Genomic DNA, 15,550 nt, shown 5'->3' on the forward strand with positions numbered 1-15,550 from the left:
AAACGCGCTGACCAACCTGAGTTACAATCTTTGCTCCGCAAGCATATGGACGCATTTGCTACACACAAACGTGATTGTGGATGTATGGCAGTCACTATTGTTGTAGAAGGAGGAGATGTACCAGCCCAGAAACAGCATTCTTACCCAGACCAAGCCAAACCATATATGGACAAGACTGTTAAGTCTTTACTAACATAGGGAGTACTACATAGATGTACTTCCACTGCCAATTCCCCTATTTGGCCTGTTAGGAAACCAGATGGTTCCTGGCGTCTCATGATTGATTACAGATGTCTTAATCAAGTAATACCTACTTGTGACCCTACAGTGGCCAAGATGCCAGACCATCTAAAGTCCTTAGATCCAGAAAGAGCATGGTTTACTGTTCTTGATATCAGTAACTGATAATTCATTTGCAATATTCATTGTCTCATTCATTTCCTCCTCTGTATATTTTGCACCTTTAATTACCAAGTCATTTAGGATTTGATCAAGCCAGTTAGTACCTGCAACAGGAAGAAACTGATTTAAAGGCTGCTGAAGTGAAAATTGTCACAAGTGTTGAATGTATTTAGCTGCAAACAGCTGTGTATAGTGTCAATTACTGTGCAAAAAAAAAATTAACACTCACGAATAGTAGCTAACTAAATTGAAATCTTCCTTTGCTACAGGAATAATTTCCTGTTGTTTATGACACAAACGATGAGTGACCAGAAGTATCATTTGATTGGGTTAAATAATCTGTCAACAAACAGGAATAGCTCTGTTTGTGCAGTACATCCTTCTTTGTGACTACATTAAAGTAAATCACTACGTTAAAGTCCATGTTCTCTGGATGACATCCTGTTACAAATATATGCAGGACATATAGCTATAGGCACTACTCTTGTTACTGACTCTACTCGTACTTGCCAGTCCAGCGTAAACCATTAGTACTAGCTTGACCAAAAGCAAAATAGACAATAATGGCTTTTAAGAAGAATAAATCATTTTGAGAGAAAAGACAGAAACATTCGTGATCACAGTTATGTGAAATCTGGATACTCTCATATCTGTGAGTCAAATTTGCTCAGTTAATAAATGAAGGAATTGCTTTCCAAACTACCAGCCTTTCAAACTGATAGCCAAGCTGTCTTCTTCTCAGCTTATTCATCATGACAATGCAAAATATTCATAAATGTTTCTGGTCTGCATTGAATCACATCTACAATGAGACACACATGAACATTTTATAATGCATTTCCTCTGATGTTTATTGATGCAACCTTACAACCTTATATCTTTCATGTACTTATGAATATAAATTTATCTTCATTATGAAGTAGATGCTATCAAAGATCAACACATCTTTTTCTTCAAAGTACCTGTTTATATTCTAAACTGAAAAAACTGAACATACAGTTACTTTAAAATGTAAATATTCAAAGGAAGAAGAAAGTAATTCAAGGTCATTAATTTCAAACCTCACTTTTCCTTACCTCATGTACACTACAGTTTATTATATTCAGCAGTGCAGAAAGCATATGGCAGAAATTATTCTTCTAAACCTCATTTATGTGAACAATCCCCAATACGGGATCTTCATGACGGACTGCATTTACTGTAAACTGCAGCCATGTATCATGAATCTATTAAATGTTGCCTTATCATTCCTAACTATATTTCACATTTGAATTTTGTAACAAGAGAGCAATATTCACCATTTTTAGGTATCCTGCTAGGATCACATCGTCACTTCTGACTTCAAAGGAATTGAGAACTTGGAAAGCTTCAGGGTTGCAAAAAATAAAAGGGTACAAAATTCCCTTATGGGAAAAGACCAGGTCTTCAGTGGCTGCCTTTTCACTATCAGCCAATGCCTTATCCAGATATTCAGTCACTGTCATCCTACTCTTAGCCATGTTTGTTTCTCTGTGAAACTGCACTCAGCGAGACTGAGACACAGGCTGTCTTTTAGAAAAATCACTGTGGTAGTGACTTTGGCATGGATTAGGAACCAGAATACATATCCAGGATGCCCCGAAGGCTTTGATGCTATTTGCTAGCCTATGCTGAAGCTCGTGACACCACATGTACACAACTTCTACCAGCAGTAGCTAGATTAAAGCTAGAAGGAGTATGCCTACCTGTGCTACAATCACTCCTTCACTTGCAGTATACGCACACATGACAGTGGACAGCAAACTACACCACAGTTTGGATTGCAAAATGGCTCTTGCAAAAAAGAAAAGGTCATTTTAGACTTCTTAGGGAAAAGGCTTATGTCAAATTCCGCTCCAAATGCCCATGTATAGCAGCCCTCAGCCTGAGAGAGAGCCTATGTGGGGACGGGGACAGAGAGTAATTCAGTCTCAGTACCTATTTAGTCTTTGTGCTGCTGAGTGCGTGCCAAAAATCTAAACAGTAGAGAGACCTTTTAGTGCCTTGCCTTACATACTTTATGGGCTAGGTACAGTGTGACCAGGGATCCCGACCACCAGGAAAGGGCTACCCCAAAAATCTCACGCCAGGAGCTATATCTTGGATGCCAACAGCTGGTGTGAAATGGCATGGTACAGCAATTGTTAGTACAAATACAATCCGACACCTAGTGGTTTTACACAACTAGTGGATAAAATTAATGATATAACTAAGTGATCATTGCTGTAGATCCAATTCTTACTTGCTTGACTGGTGCACTGAGGTCATTGGTACTACTCATCTGAATAAGGCAAGTAGGATTTGTCCGAAAAAGAGTGCTTGCTTGCTGGGGTTGTGTGAGAAGCTGTACAATAGTGTAAATAGTGTAATAGTGTAAAGTTTTAAGTGTCCCCAGATGATGAGGTTTCCTAGTATATTACACACCTTTATACACTTCTCTGTCAAGAATTTTTCCCATTCAGTTCAAATTCTCCCTTTTTCAGAGGCACTCCTGTACTCTTATACACCCATGTACTAAAAGAAAGAGTTCATCTCCCTGTTTGATATATTCCTCTGGCTGTCAAATAGGTGTCAGCTGCTATCGTGTCCCTAATTAGATGACATTTAGCCCATCTGTACATACTGGGTGAAATTCTCCACGAGGTTACATCACTGAAAATCTAAAAAAATACCATAGATTTTGGGAAAGCAAGTCCTGATTTAAACTTGTGTAATTGAGAACATAATCTGGCCCACGCTATAAATTGGTCTTATAAATCAGTCCTTCTACCCTGCTAATAACCTTTGTTGATCTTATCTGAATTGTACCTAGTTTGTCAATATCTTCTAACAATGAAGATGGCAGATCTGAACCCAATATTTCAGGCTCAGTCAAGTAGAGCCATATAGAGGGTAAATATCACCTCCTTGTTACACGGAGTGATGAATTCCCCTTTGCACCCTAAACTTCTACTAACAATTTCATAGCAGCCATTTGGTATGATAAACTAATATACAGTGTGCTCCCCTCTTTCACCCCTAAATCTCTTTCAGCATTGCTGCCTCCCATCTACTCCCACTGAATATATATGTTTGAGCTTATTCTCCTCCAGGGAAAAACAGGCATTTATTCACATTGATCGCTATTCCACTACACTCTGGCCATTTTTATAATTTCTGTCTGTCCCTCTGTATCATCTCTTGGCACTTGTTGGTGTTCTTGGCTCCAATATGCCAACATTTGAATGGCTGCCTCATCTTGGCATCAGGTAAGCATGCCTGGAATTTTATTCTTCTTAACAAATTTTCTGTTGAATTTTAGTGCTTAGGAAAGATGCTGAATGTATAGCAATGGAGACTGAAGTCTTCTCTTTATCCATGTAATAAGTACAACAGGGTGCATCAGAGTCCTTCCCCTCCCCTGCCCATCAGCATTTCCCTGGCTACTGCATGGAAAGCCTAGGGGACAGGGCATTTCAGTTTCCCTGTTCACTCACTTATTGCAATTGTTACCATATCGGTTTAATGTATTATATATTAGGCATACTTCAGACACCTTTTTCTGAGAGCCACTATCCTACTAATGACCTTGACCATCAGGAAGGGCTACCCCAAAACCTCAAGCCAGGATCTATGTCTGCATGGTGCATTCATTATTAATACAGAATGTAAAAGTCTGATACCGGGTGGTTTTCTATAACTAATGGAAAACATTCACTGGTGCTCTTGCTTGCCTGACTCATGCACTGAAGTCAATGGGTGGGTCTATTCATGTGATGAAGGCAACCAAGGTTTGACTCCAATGCTGTGCTAGTGGGAGAGTAGTCAGAAGCTGTTAAATAGCAAATATGCCATTACTAGACTGTAATTTTTATTGTATTATAGCTACAGCAATAACAAAAGCAATAATTAAGAATGACACACAAAGAACATGTGTATAGGGCCTGACTCTGCTCTCACTCATGCCAATTTTGTACTGGTGTAATTTCATTGTCTTCAATGGAGCTGCTGACAACTGACACCCATATAAACAAGAGGAGAATCAAACGGATGTATTTTGGGATACTAAGAGCCAAATTCTTTGCAGGTATAAATGGGCACAATTCCTCTGACTCCAATTGAGTTTCACTTATTTACACCAGCAGGGAATTTGGTCATAAATCTGCAGGTAAATTTCCCAAATCCATTCTGACCCAGACTAAGACTCTACTTTCAGAAAGATGAAAAGCTTTAAGAGAATATTGTGCTCCCTTTATTTTAATAATTACTCTCTCTCTCTCCTTCCATTTGATCAATGCTTGTTATGGGTCTTCTTATGGAAAGATTTGCATTGACATGGACTGGGGTTGAATCAGACTCTGTGTTTGGTATAAATCGCTTTGTGAAGAAGAAACCTCATTGAAAATATTTTTTGAAAATATCTCCACATACCAAATATTATTAATATTTTAGAAAGACTGAAGGAATTGGGTGAAATGTGGAAAAGGAGTATTGGGGGCGGGCGGGATTCTTCAAGGTGATATGTACTGGAGCAGTAATGGAGTATTAATCTGGATATGAGTAATTACAATATCATTGACTAAATGGATACAGTCTAAGCATGCAGAAGGTTTTAAATGTAAAGTGAGAATTAGCAGTCACTTTAAATAGAGCTGGAGTGTGATCATTTACAAAGATTCAGAGAAGTTTGGATCACTTGATCTATTTTGCTAGTGTATGTAATACAAGTAATCTGATAGAATTGTGGGAAACTGTTGCTTCAGCAATGTTGTTTTAGTCCTCAGGTTTTGCAGTACACCTCATACTTTATCTTTGCTCCCAGCTTGGTACTTGCTAGGTGTTCTTCAAATGTTTTGTCCATCTCTTGGTTCTGATCTTCATTAAAAAGTTTCTTCCAGTCGTTAACATCGCCTACAAAGAAGCAAAATTTATTTTCTATAATTCATGTAGAAACCCCTTGAAAATGAGGAATTTACCATTTCTAGTTTTTCCTAAAAATCATTCCCGCATTTTATCACATTTCACTAACTGGAGTGTTGTTGTTGCTCTGTTTTTTTAAACAGTATTTACTGTTTAGGCCTGATTCAGTGTTACTTCAGTGTAATTCTACTGACATCAGTGGAATGACACCTCTGTAAAACTGCTGTAACAGTGTGGAGAATAAGGCCCAAAGTGTTGAATCATTTGAAGATACAAAAGCACTTCAATTTCAGCTAGTCCACTGGGACCTTCATTGACCTACATTCAGTAGAGCACATAAAAAGGAAAATGCACCTTATTTAAGGAAATAAAATAATTAGTAGGACTTTACACAGCACTGTTTTGTGAAGCGGCACCTAGGACATAAAGAGGAATTACTTGTCTGAATTCCCATTAACAGATGACTGTGAAACTGGTATTCACAACAGCAATCTCAGTGTCCTCCCAAGACAATGCACCGGAAGCTGCAATACTGTACAGGCTCATCCAGAACTCTGGGTACATATTCTTATTGCTAGCCCATGCCGGGATCCATGCCACTGCATCTTCACTGCCATTTTTAGCCATGCTAGCTTAAAGGGAGCAAGGGTATGCCTACCCGAGCTGCAATCACATTTCTGACTGCAGTGTCGACATCCCCTATGGCAAAGTGGATTAGCTTTAAAACCAAGAAAAAGAAAATACCCACATCGGGTCCCCAGAACCATCCAAACTCTGCAGCTCATCCTATTTTCTTTCAACCATAGGCTAGGAAACTTATCGCTAAATTACCACTCCCTCTGCCTCTCCTCACCCCAAACTCAAGAGGGTCACCTTTGGCAGGGGCAAAAGGATTAGCTGGTAAGGAAGGCAAATGTCCAAAGACAGGATGTCCAGAGTTAGCTGAAGGATTTTTCTGACATTCTCCTTGAAAGAGAAATTTCTGGTGAATTATTAATTTATATGCAGCATGAGTGTTCTAATACCATTATCAAATGAAAATAAAACGCATTTGCTGTTAATAAACATTAGAGTTATGTCTGCAAAAAGAAGTAGGAGATGATTTCCAAAGCTGCTGGGAGACAGGTTGTTACATCTTTGGAATTTTGGAATCTTTGAAGTTCACCTTTGCGGAAGAGAACATTGCCAAATGCACCATGGGTTTTCTGGGCATTCGCTTTCATAGCCTGGAAGCTGCTCCTTTCTGCAACTGCTTGAAGCTGTTCCTCAGTCAGGAGCAACCCAAAGAATTCTGCTATCCTTTTCACTCCCGAAGCCCTGTTCTGGAAAGAGGTAGATAACACATTGGATGTTATTCAGATGAAGTGTATTATTTTATTTTCATGGCATTTCCACTTACAATAGCTGGCTCCATATTTTGTAATGTGTTTAGATGGCTTCAGCATAATAAAGTGGTGCGGAGAACTTATGCTGGCCTTCTGTATAGAAGTGAATTGCACCCAGGTGAGGAATGCTGGTAGACTCAATCTCTAAATAGCAGAGGTCACAATATAAATGAGTAGGTGTTTATACACATGTATACAGTTGAATACCTACTCAGATGGGGATATGCATATTAGTTATTTGAGAATTAGGCTTTCAGAATATTTTGGCTCATACTAGAGCTGGTCTGGAAACAGGAAAAAAATTTGTGAAAAAAATGGTTCCAATTTTTTCTCATTGAAATCTCAACAAAAAAATGTTATCAGAAATCAAATAGCTGAATGTTTTAGCTAGCTCTATTTCAGATGGTATAGCATTAGCACTTTGGAGTTCACTCAAAGGACAATCTGTAGAATTGTTACCCTCATCTGTAGAATTATTACATTCGTGTGGAATATGGAGAAATACACGTTTCATTCCCCATTGGTTACACATGGCCATATCTTTTTGTCCTCCATTTAATGAAAAAATTCTCACTAAAGACACTTAAAGTTTTGACTGAGTGAGGACTGAAGAAGTTGGCCAGCTTTACGGTGAAGATGTTTGGCCTGAGTTTCAGAGACGTGGAGCACCCACAAGGCCCAGCGAAACCAGCGGGAACTGTAGATACTCAGTATTTTTTAATATTAGGCCATTGGCTCATGTTAACAGTACAGATTAAAAACATATTGGGGTAAAACTAGGCCTGGTGTAAGTGGGTGCAAATCCATTGAAACATAATGGAGTTTGACCTGCTTACAACAAGGCTGACGTTGGCTCTTGGTAATCATTTCCCCATGAAGTGGACATTATTAGATGTAGGCCTTATTCATTCCAAAGTCTCTTGGTTCCTAGATTCAGGTTTCTTTGGCACCATGGTGTTCAAAGAGGGTGAACTTTCACCCTGTTCAGAGGTCTTGCACCAAGACTATATGATATTTGCATATTTCATCATAGGTTTTAAATAGAACTGGTTAAAAAATTTCCACTGAAACATGTTTTTTTAATAGCATGTGGCTTTTTGATTAAATTTTCTTGAAAGTGTCTGTTTTTGTCAGTTTCTGTTAAAAACAAAATGATTTTTCTTTCAATTTTGGGGGGGATTTTATTTTCAAGAAAATACTTTTAAAAATGGAAACAAAATTTAAAAAATGGTTTTCCAGTGAAACTTTTGACAGGGGGAGAAAACAATGATTTGCTTTGCAACTCTACATTTAAGTGAGATTGAAGTGGTATATAGGCCTTGCATGGGCCTATATTACCTGTTATTATCGTTAGCTGTGCACTATTTCAGCATGAAGTAAAGTTTCCTTTAAACAGTATTAACCTCACCTCTTTCATCTCTTCATAGGTTATCATCATAACATTTTCATCATCAATATGCTTGTTCCATTCAATTAAATAATCAAAATAGGAGCCCCAGCACACTGGAGAAAAAAACCCAAAAAATCAAAATGATTCAATAATAATGAGGTAAAGATTAATTGAGACAAGGGATGCTCATTCAAATCTAGACTCCTTTTATAGGCCTAGTTAGGCTGACTTCTTGGTGTCAGACAGAGTTTTGAAGTGAGGACTACAGCAACATTTTACCACTGCTCCTCTGAACAGGAGCAATAAGTGTTCCTGCCATCTGACGGCTAGTATAGGCCACTGATGGAAGAGTACACTTCTATTAGGTGGAATGGACTAAACACCCTCTTAACCACCTTAGGGACATAGCATAGAATCGGGCAAGCTAGCCAGCCAGACATTCCAGAGCACTCCTGTTTGCCATCGAGACATCCCATAGGACGGCTGGCTGGTTTGAAAAAGAAGGATCTCGTCTCTGTTTCCAGCTACAACTGAGTGAGTGATGGAGTTTTTGGTTCAGGCAGCGAACTGAAAAATCCAAAAAAAGAATTTTGTTTGATTTGAACCAAAAACAATTTCAAGAAGTTTTTTACCAAATAATAAAAGAAAAATAATTGGTTTAGAATCAACCAAAATGTTTCACTTGATGCCAAACAAATTTTATTTTGAGTTATTCATTTTGATTCAGGTGTTTTGGGTGCTTTTTGCCTTTTTTGTGGTTTTTAGGATAGTCTGTAATATAGCTCATAGTTCATTTCCTAAATCTGTGTATCAGACTTTATAAGGTTCTGGGTAATGATGGCCAGGCTATAAGAGCTTACATGACTTGCTCAAAATCACAGAGGGAGTCAGTGTCAGCCAAGGAATTATCTCTTGATTTCAGGGATCACATTCTGATTTCAATTACACCATTTATAAATCCAGAATAACTCTCACTAAGACCACAAAGTTCTTCTTGAATTACAAGAGTACAATTGAGATCAGAATCTGCCCTAGGTCTTCTTGAATCCCAGTGACCAGTTTTGCCAATGCACTAATTAATCAGAATATCTAAAAAAACAAAAACAAAAAAAACCAGAGTGTACATTTTCCATGCATAAACGCTGTAAAATACTCATTCCATGAGTTGAAGGAGGGAAGTGGAGGCATGTTGTTGTGAAAATGGAAGTAAGATACAGCGGTGTCTTTTGGATTTCGAACCAGCAGCAGTATCTAAAAAACATAAGTAAATGAATTATTTGTTTAAAACTTGCAAATCAATACAAAATAGTTTGTACTTTGTCTAGTACAATGAAGTCCTACCACAGGACTAGGGCTCTTGGCGCTATAGTAATACAAATCATTAATAATAATTAAGTAATAAAAGGGTATATTTTTTAAACAATCACAGCATCAGTAGAATCAGATTAATTAATTTTACTTTATTTGAAAAATAAGAAATGGCTAAGCACATTAGCAGGATATTTCTGCTGAAATGATAGCAGAGAAACGTTAAACATTTAAATTGTCAGCATTAGGTTTCAGTGTTAATGCCTCGTGTAGAAGAATGGAGTCTGTTTACTCCCAGCCTAAATCTCTTCTTTCAGCTGTTTGTTTGCTGGTTCAGTACACAACATTGTATCAGTTCATATACAGAAATCTTATCTTCACCAACCTAAAAGCTAGATGGAAACATAGAAAACACAAGGCCCTGCATATAACATAAAGGAAATCCAAACTGGTCAGAAAATGCCATTACAGTGGGTATTTTCTATGATAATGTAAATGAGGACTCACCTTGGCTTTGCTTTTGAAAATAGATTTGGGCAGGACTTGAGGAGGGAGATGTGTTATTATGATTCTTCTGGAAGGTAATTCCTTCATCCTCTTCAAATAAAATTGGAAAGAAACACAGAATTAAACATCCCGTTTAATAACATTTTATTAAGAGTTCCAGAGGGGTAGCCGTGTAAGTCTGGATACAGCAAAAACAACAAGAGTTCTGTGGCACATTAAAGATTAACAAATTTAATTTCAGCAGGCATAAGCTTTCGTGAGCCTCAGCTCTCTTCCTCAGATGCAGTAGGTTGAAATTATACAGCAAATGGGTAACTTCTCCAAAAACGGACTTCAAAGAGAAACTGCTGAGTTAGAAATTATCTGCAAACTTGATACATTTAAGATGGGTTTAAACAGAGATTTGGAATGGCTATCTCATTACAGGAGGTAAATTGCTTTCATCACCCATTCTCACCTCCTACTCAATGGTTGTCATTAGACCTCAAGTACCCGGCTTTTATCCACCTACCCCATTGTTCTCTATGCACTTGTATATGTATATGATGCCTCCTATATGTTACCCATTTGCTGTATCATTTCTACCTACTGCATCTGAGGAAGTGAGCTGAGGCTCACGAAAGCTTATACCTGCTGAAATTAAATTTGTTAGTCTTTAAAGTGCCACAGAGATCTCATTATTTTATTAAGATTTATATGTTTTTAAAAATTAGACTATGCAGGAAATAATATTTCTTTCCTGCCAATCTAAAGGGTGACTATTTTACTGAATTTATTTGACTTATTTTAGCAGAACCAAAGACAAATTACCATTAATTTTCCAAGCCCTTCTTGAATCTCTCATTTCTTTCACATTTTAACTGCCATCCTCCTAACTGTTAATGTTCCTCTAATGTCCTCTTGTCAGTGTGGCCCCATGTATGCTGCGCCTCCACAGGAAGTTCTGTGCAAGACCCTGTTCTAATAGAATTTCCAGCCTTGCCAGGAATAGGGATCCTGGTGAGATGTCCAGCTGAGTTTAGGCAGAACCAGTGACACACTCATTATCTAAAAGCTGACAATAAGCACTTCTCCAGAATCCAAGTCTTACACATTCAAATAAACAAAACTAGCAAACCAATCTGCACCTCTAGTGACTCCCAGTAAGGGGGCGTCTGCTGACATCTCTTCAGGGGAGGCTTTGTGGCTTAGCAGATAGATAGAGCACTAGACTGGTTCTCAGGAGACCTGAGTGATTCTGGGCAAGTCATTTCTCCTCTCTGTGCCTTGGTTTCACCTTCTGTAAAATGGGGATGATACTTACCTTCTTTGTAAAGTGCTTTGAGATCTACTGATGAAAAGAGCTATATAAGAGCCAGGTATTATTAGATGTGTCTAATGAGTATATTTATACAGTTCCAAAAAAACAGGTCTTCATGCCACAAAATCAGCATAATATCTCTCACTAATTGTCCTTAGAGATGGGAAATCCAGTTTAAACAGAATGAAAGCTATCCTAAACCTTGAACCAAAACCATTTATTTTTTCCGTTTGATAAAGTGAAATCCAAGGGGTGGCTAAAGCATGGTACTGGAAGTCGGGAGACCTGGATTCTTCCCTTTCTGGCTCTGTCACAGACTTCCCATGCTTCCACTCTTGGATCAAGGAGAGAAAATATGGTAGTGGGAGGAGTATTAGTTGAAGACTTGTGAGCTGATTTAGGGAGTGTTTGGATGGATGAGAGAAGGAAAGGGGGAGAAGGCTGGAATATAGGTAACGGGGGAAGTTGAAGGGAGAAAGAAGCGGATTTCTCAAAATAATTGAGATTAATTTGAATGAGCATCTAATGGACCTGGAGACAGGATGAGGCCCCGCTACTGGAGCAGATCCTTCTAGGTCGGGGCTTGAGATGGAGGACAATGTGACGATGTTTGCTTTACTTGTGCTATGAGAGCTTTTTGGATTAATACAGGGCCCTATAAGATGAAGTCATTGATAACGACACATTTCTCAGGCAATAAAACAATAAAATCTGTTACTTACAGAAATGATAAAATAAGAACACACACAAATTCTCCCTACAGGGAGTGTTCATGGCATATCAAACAGCTGTTGAGCAGCAGAGCAGGCCTTAGGGAAAATGGAGCCCTGAGTGAACCCCCTGCAACTTACAGCCCAACCCACCCACCTCTGCACTGAGCCGGGACACGGAACCTCCTTGACCACACCTGGGCAGTCACCCACGTCGCCCACTCATAAGGCCAGCCCTGTTGAGCAGCTGCAGATTCAGTGAGCTCTATATCAGTGTTAGAGGTTGTTCCTCTAGGATTAATCACTTATCTCCTGAATTTTTGCTCCTCTTGGTCACTGTATTTGACAGTAAAGGAAAGTCTTCATTATAACCTAGGAAGTGATATTTGTCTAGTAATTGTCATTCAGTCACATTCCCACTATCCCGCTTTATTTACTCATTGATCTGCAGTTTTATTCCTAACGTTTAGGGATTTTTTCCCATTGACCACCTCAGAAAAGCCACAGACCAAGGGGAAGAATGGGTCCAAATTTCTCTGCTGCAATTCTGGCTTCCCACCAGATTTATGGACAGGTCTTGCAGCCAGCAGCATGTACACAGAGCCAGATGGGATTCTAGAGGCAGGTCCAACCAGAGAGTTGATAAGGGTTCTCTGTTTCACCAAGTGTGCTCCCTAACTTATCCATGTTCCCTTCACACACCTCCCTGTCCTCATTCTTGGGAGATTACTACTGCTCTCTTCTGGGGGAGAGCTGTGGCTAGGCCCAGGGTTGGCACTCTGCTGTATTTACCGCCTGAGTCCGTTCTCATTTATGGAGTAATTTCGTGCAATATTATGGCCCTAACACCATTCAGTGCTATCTAACGTCCTTCTCCTGCAATAGACGAATGCAGTGCCAAATCTCCACCTTGCCAGGCTGTAAGTGTGGAGACCTCCCATGGCTCTACGGCCCAGCTAGGGCTGTGGAGCACTGCACAGACTGAAAGGGGGAGCGGTACGAGTGCTGTGCCCTCCCCTTGTGGACCCCAGTAACTTTGAAATAAGAGGTGGAGTCTCTCCAGCAGACTGAAAATCCTAGGAAACTGTGAGGCAGCAAATCAACCTTGGAGCTCAATGAGAGTCACAACAACAGCTGCTAGCAACCAGAATGGGAGACTCCTAAGCCAAAGACATCCCCTGTCAAGGAAAATGAAAGGGAGAGGGGCAACAGAAACTCCCTTCCACCCCCAGTCCTATTCACAATTGCCTCTTTTGAGATGGCTGCTCTCATCCCTCGTCTCCATAGGGTCAGCTCTATGGGTACAGTAGTACGGTTCAAGGGTCCTGCAAAGGAGAGAGAGAGATGGATCGGGATCTAAGGAAACCCTGGAGTGGGGAGGTCATTTACATGAATTCTCCACCCCTTGTCTGAACCTCCCTGGTTTCCAATCATGAAGCAGCTAAGCAAATGCACTGCACCCTGATTGTGCTGACCTGATCACGCCTTGGGGGAGGTAACAGCCCTCCGCAGTCTGTAAAAAGCAGCCATTATATGTTATCAATTCTTAGATATCTCAAACAATGCATATTAACATTTGTAATATCATCCCACGCTGACCTTAAATTTCTCTGGATCCCCAAATTCTAGACGTAGAAATACTGATAATTCATTTCCAATATTAATTCTCTCATTCATTTCCTCCTCTGTATATTTTGCAGCTGTAATTACTAAGTCATTTAGGATTTGATCAAGCCAGTTAGTACCTGCAACAGGAAGAAACGGGTTTAAAGGCTACTGAAGTGAAAATTGTCACAAGTGTTGAGTGTATTTAGCTGCAAACAGCTGTGTATAGCATCAATTACTGTGCAAGAAAACAACATTACCACTCAAGAATAGTAGCTAACTAAATTGAAAACTTACTTTGCTATAGGAATAATGTCCTGTTGTTTATGACACACACGATGAGTGACCAGAAGTATCATTTGATTGGGTTAAATAATCTGTCAACAAACAGGAATAGCCCTGTATGTGCAGCACATCCTTCTTTGTGACTGACAGTTTAGTTATACATCACTACCTTAAAAACCATGTTGTCTGGATGAGATCCTGTCACAAATACATGCAGGACATATAGCTATAGGTACCACTCTTGTTACTGACTCTACTCGTACTTCCCAGTCCAGGGTAAACCATTAGTACTAGCTTGACCAAAAGCAAAATAGACAATAATGGCTTTTCAAAAGAATAAATCAATTTGGGAGAAAAGGACAGAAACACTCGTGATCACAGTTATGTGAAATCTGGATACTCTCATATCTGAGAGTCAAATTTGCTCAGTTAATAACTGAAGGAATTGCTTTCCAAACTACCAGCCTTTCAAACTGATAGTCAAGCTGTCTTCTTCTCAGCTTATTCATCATGACAATGCAAAATATTCATAAATGTTTCTGGTCTTCATTGAATCACATCTACAATGAGACACACATGAACATTTTATAATGCATTTCCTTTGATGCTTATGGATGCAACCTTACAACCTTATATCTTTCATGTACTTATGAATATAAATTTATCTTCATTATGAAGTAGATGCTATCAAAGATCAACACATCTTTTTCTTCAAAGTACGTGTTCATATTCTAAACTGAAAAACACTGGACATACAGTTACTTTAAAATTCAAAGGAAGGGGAAAGTAACTCAATGTCATTCATTTTAAACCTCACTTTTCCTTACCTCATGTACACTACAGTTTATTATATTCAGCAGTGCAGAAAGCATATGGCAGAAATTATTCTTCTCACCTCATTTATGTGAACAGTCCCCAATACGGGATCTTCATGACGGACTGCATTTACTGTAAACTGCAGCCATGTATCATGAATCCATTAAATGTTGCCTTATCATTCCTAACTATAATATTTCACATTTGAATTTTGTAACAAGAGAGCAATATTCACCATTTTTAGGGTATCCTGCTAGGATCACATCGTCACTTCTGACTTCAAAGGAATCGAGAACTTGGAAAGTTTCTGGGTTGCAAAAAGTAAAAGGGTACAAAATTCCCTTATGGGAAAAGACCAGGTCTTCAGGGGCTGCTTTTTCACTATCAGCCAATGCCTTATCCAGATATTCAGTCACTGTCATCCTACTCTTAGCCACGTTTGTTTCTCTGTGAAACTGCACTCAGCGAGACTGAGACACAGGCTGTCTTTTAGCAGAATCACCGTGGTAGTGATATACAGTGAAATTAAATGGTAAAGGACACTCCCTCAGACATCAAGGTAAATGTTACTGATTAACTTGGAAAGTTTGAGAGTCCAAGGGGCAGTGGTACTGAAATTTCTAAATATCTGGACCTATAAGCATCACAGAGAAAGGTGCACAATATTTTGCATCCAGTAGTTCCCACATGAGTCAAGGGAAGTTTTCAGATACTCAGTGATTTTAAAAACCAAGCCATTTATTTAAGTATCTATAATTGGGGTTAGGAGCCTAATTTTAGGCATCCATTAAAAAAAAAAACCTCTTGTAGTTACACTACAGTTTTCTTATGCTGCATACATTATTTTTCACATATCAGCAAAATCTTTGGTGCAGGGCACGAATGCCAAATACTTTACTGTTGGTGGCATTGACAGATCCTCTCT

General features: G+C 39.1%; 1 protein-coding gene across 1 annotated transcript; it reads right to left on the reverse strand.

The window, feature by feature from the left end:
* Positions 1 to 4,264: 4,264 nt before the first annotated feature.
* LOC137145140 (sulfotransferase 6B1-like) lies at positions 4,265 to 15,112 on the reverse strand. The gene is made up of 7 exons (XM_067535775.1): positions 14,861 to 15,112; positions 13,519 to 13,664; positions 9,910 to 9,999; positions 9,219 to 9,345; positions 8,113 to 8,207; positions 6,485 to 6,641; positions 4,265 to 5,310 (listed from the first exon to the last, which is right to left on the reverse strand). Exons 1-7 carry the CDS (start codon positions 15,045 to 15,047, stop codon positions 5,180 to 5,182), a joined length of 933 nt encoding a protein of 310 aa, XP_067391876.1. The 5' UTR covers positions 15,048 to 15,112; the 3' UTR covers positions 4,265 to 5,179.
* Between the last annotated feature and the right edge of the window lie 438 nt (positions 15,113 to 15,550).

The sequence above is a fragment of the Emydura macquarii genome, unplaced genomic scaffold, assembly GCF_026122565.2.
Source record: "Emydura macquarii macquarii isolate MOO-44397 ecotype Brisbane River unplaced genomic scaffold, CSIRO-AGI_Emac_v2 contig_3517, whole genome shotgun sequence".
Lineage (NCBI taxonomy): Eukaryota > Metazoa > Chordata > Testudines > Chelidae > Emydura > Emydura macquarii.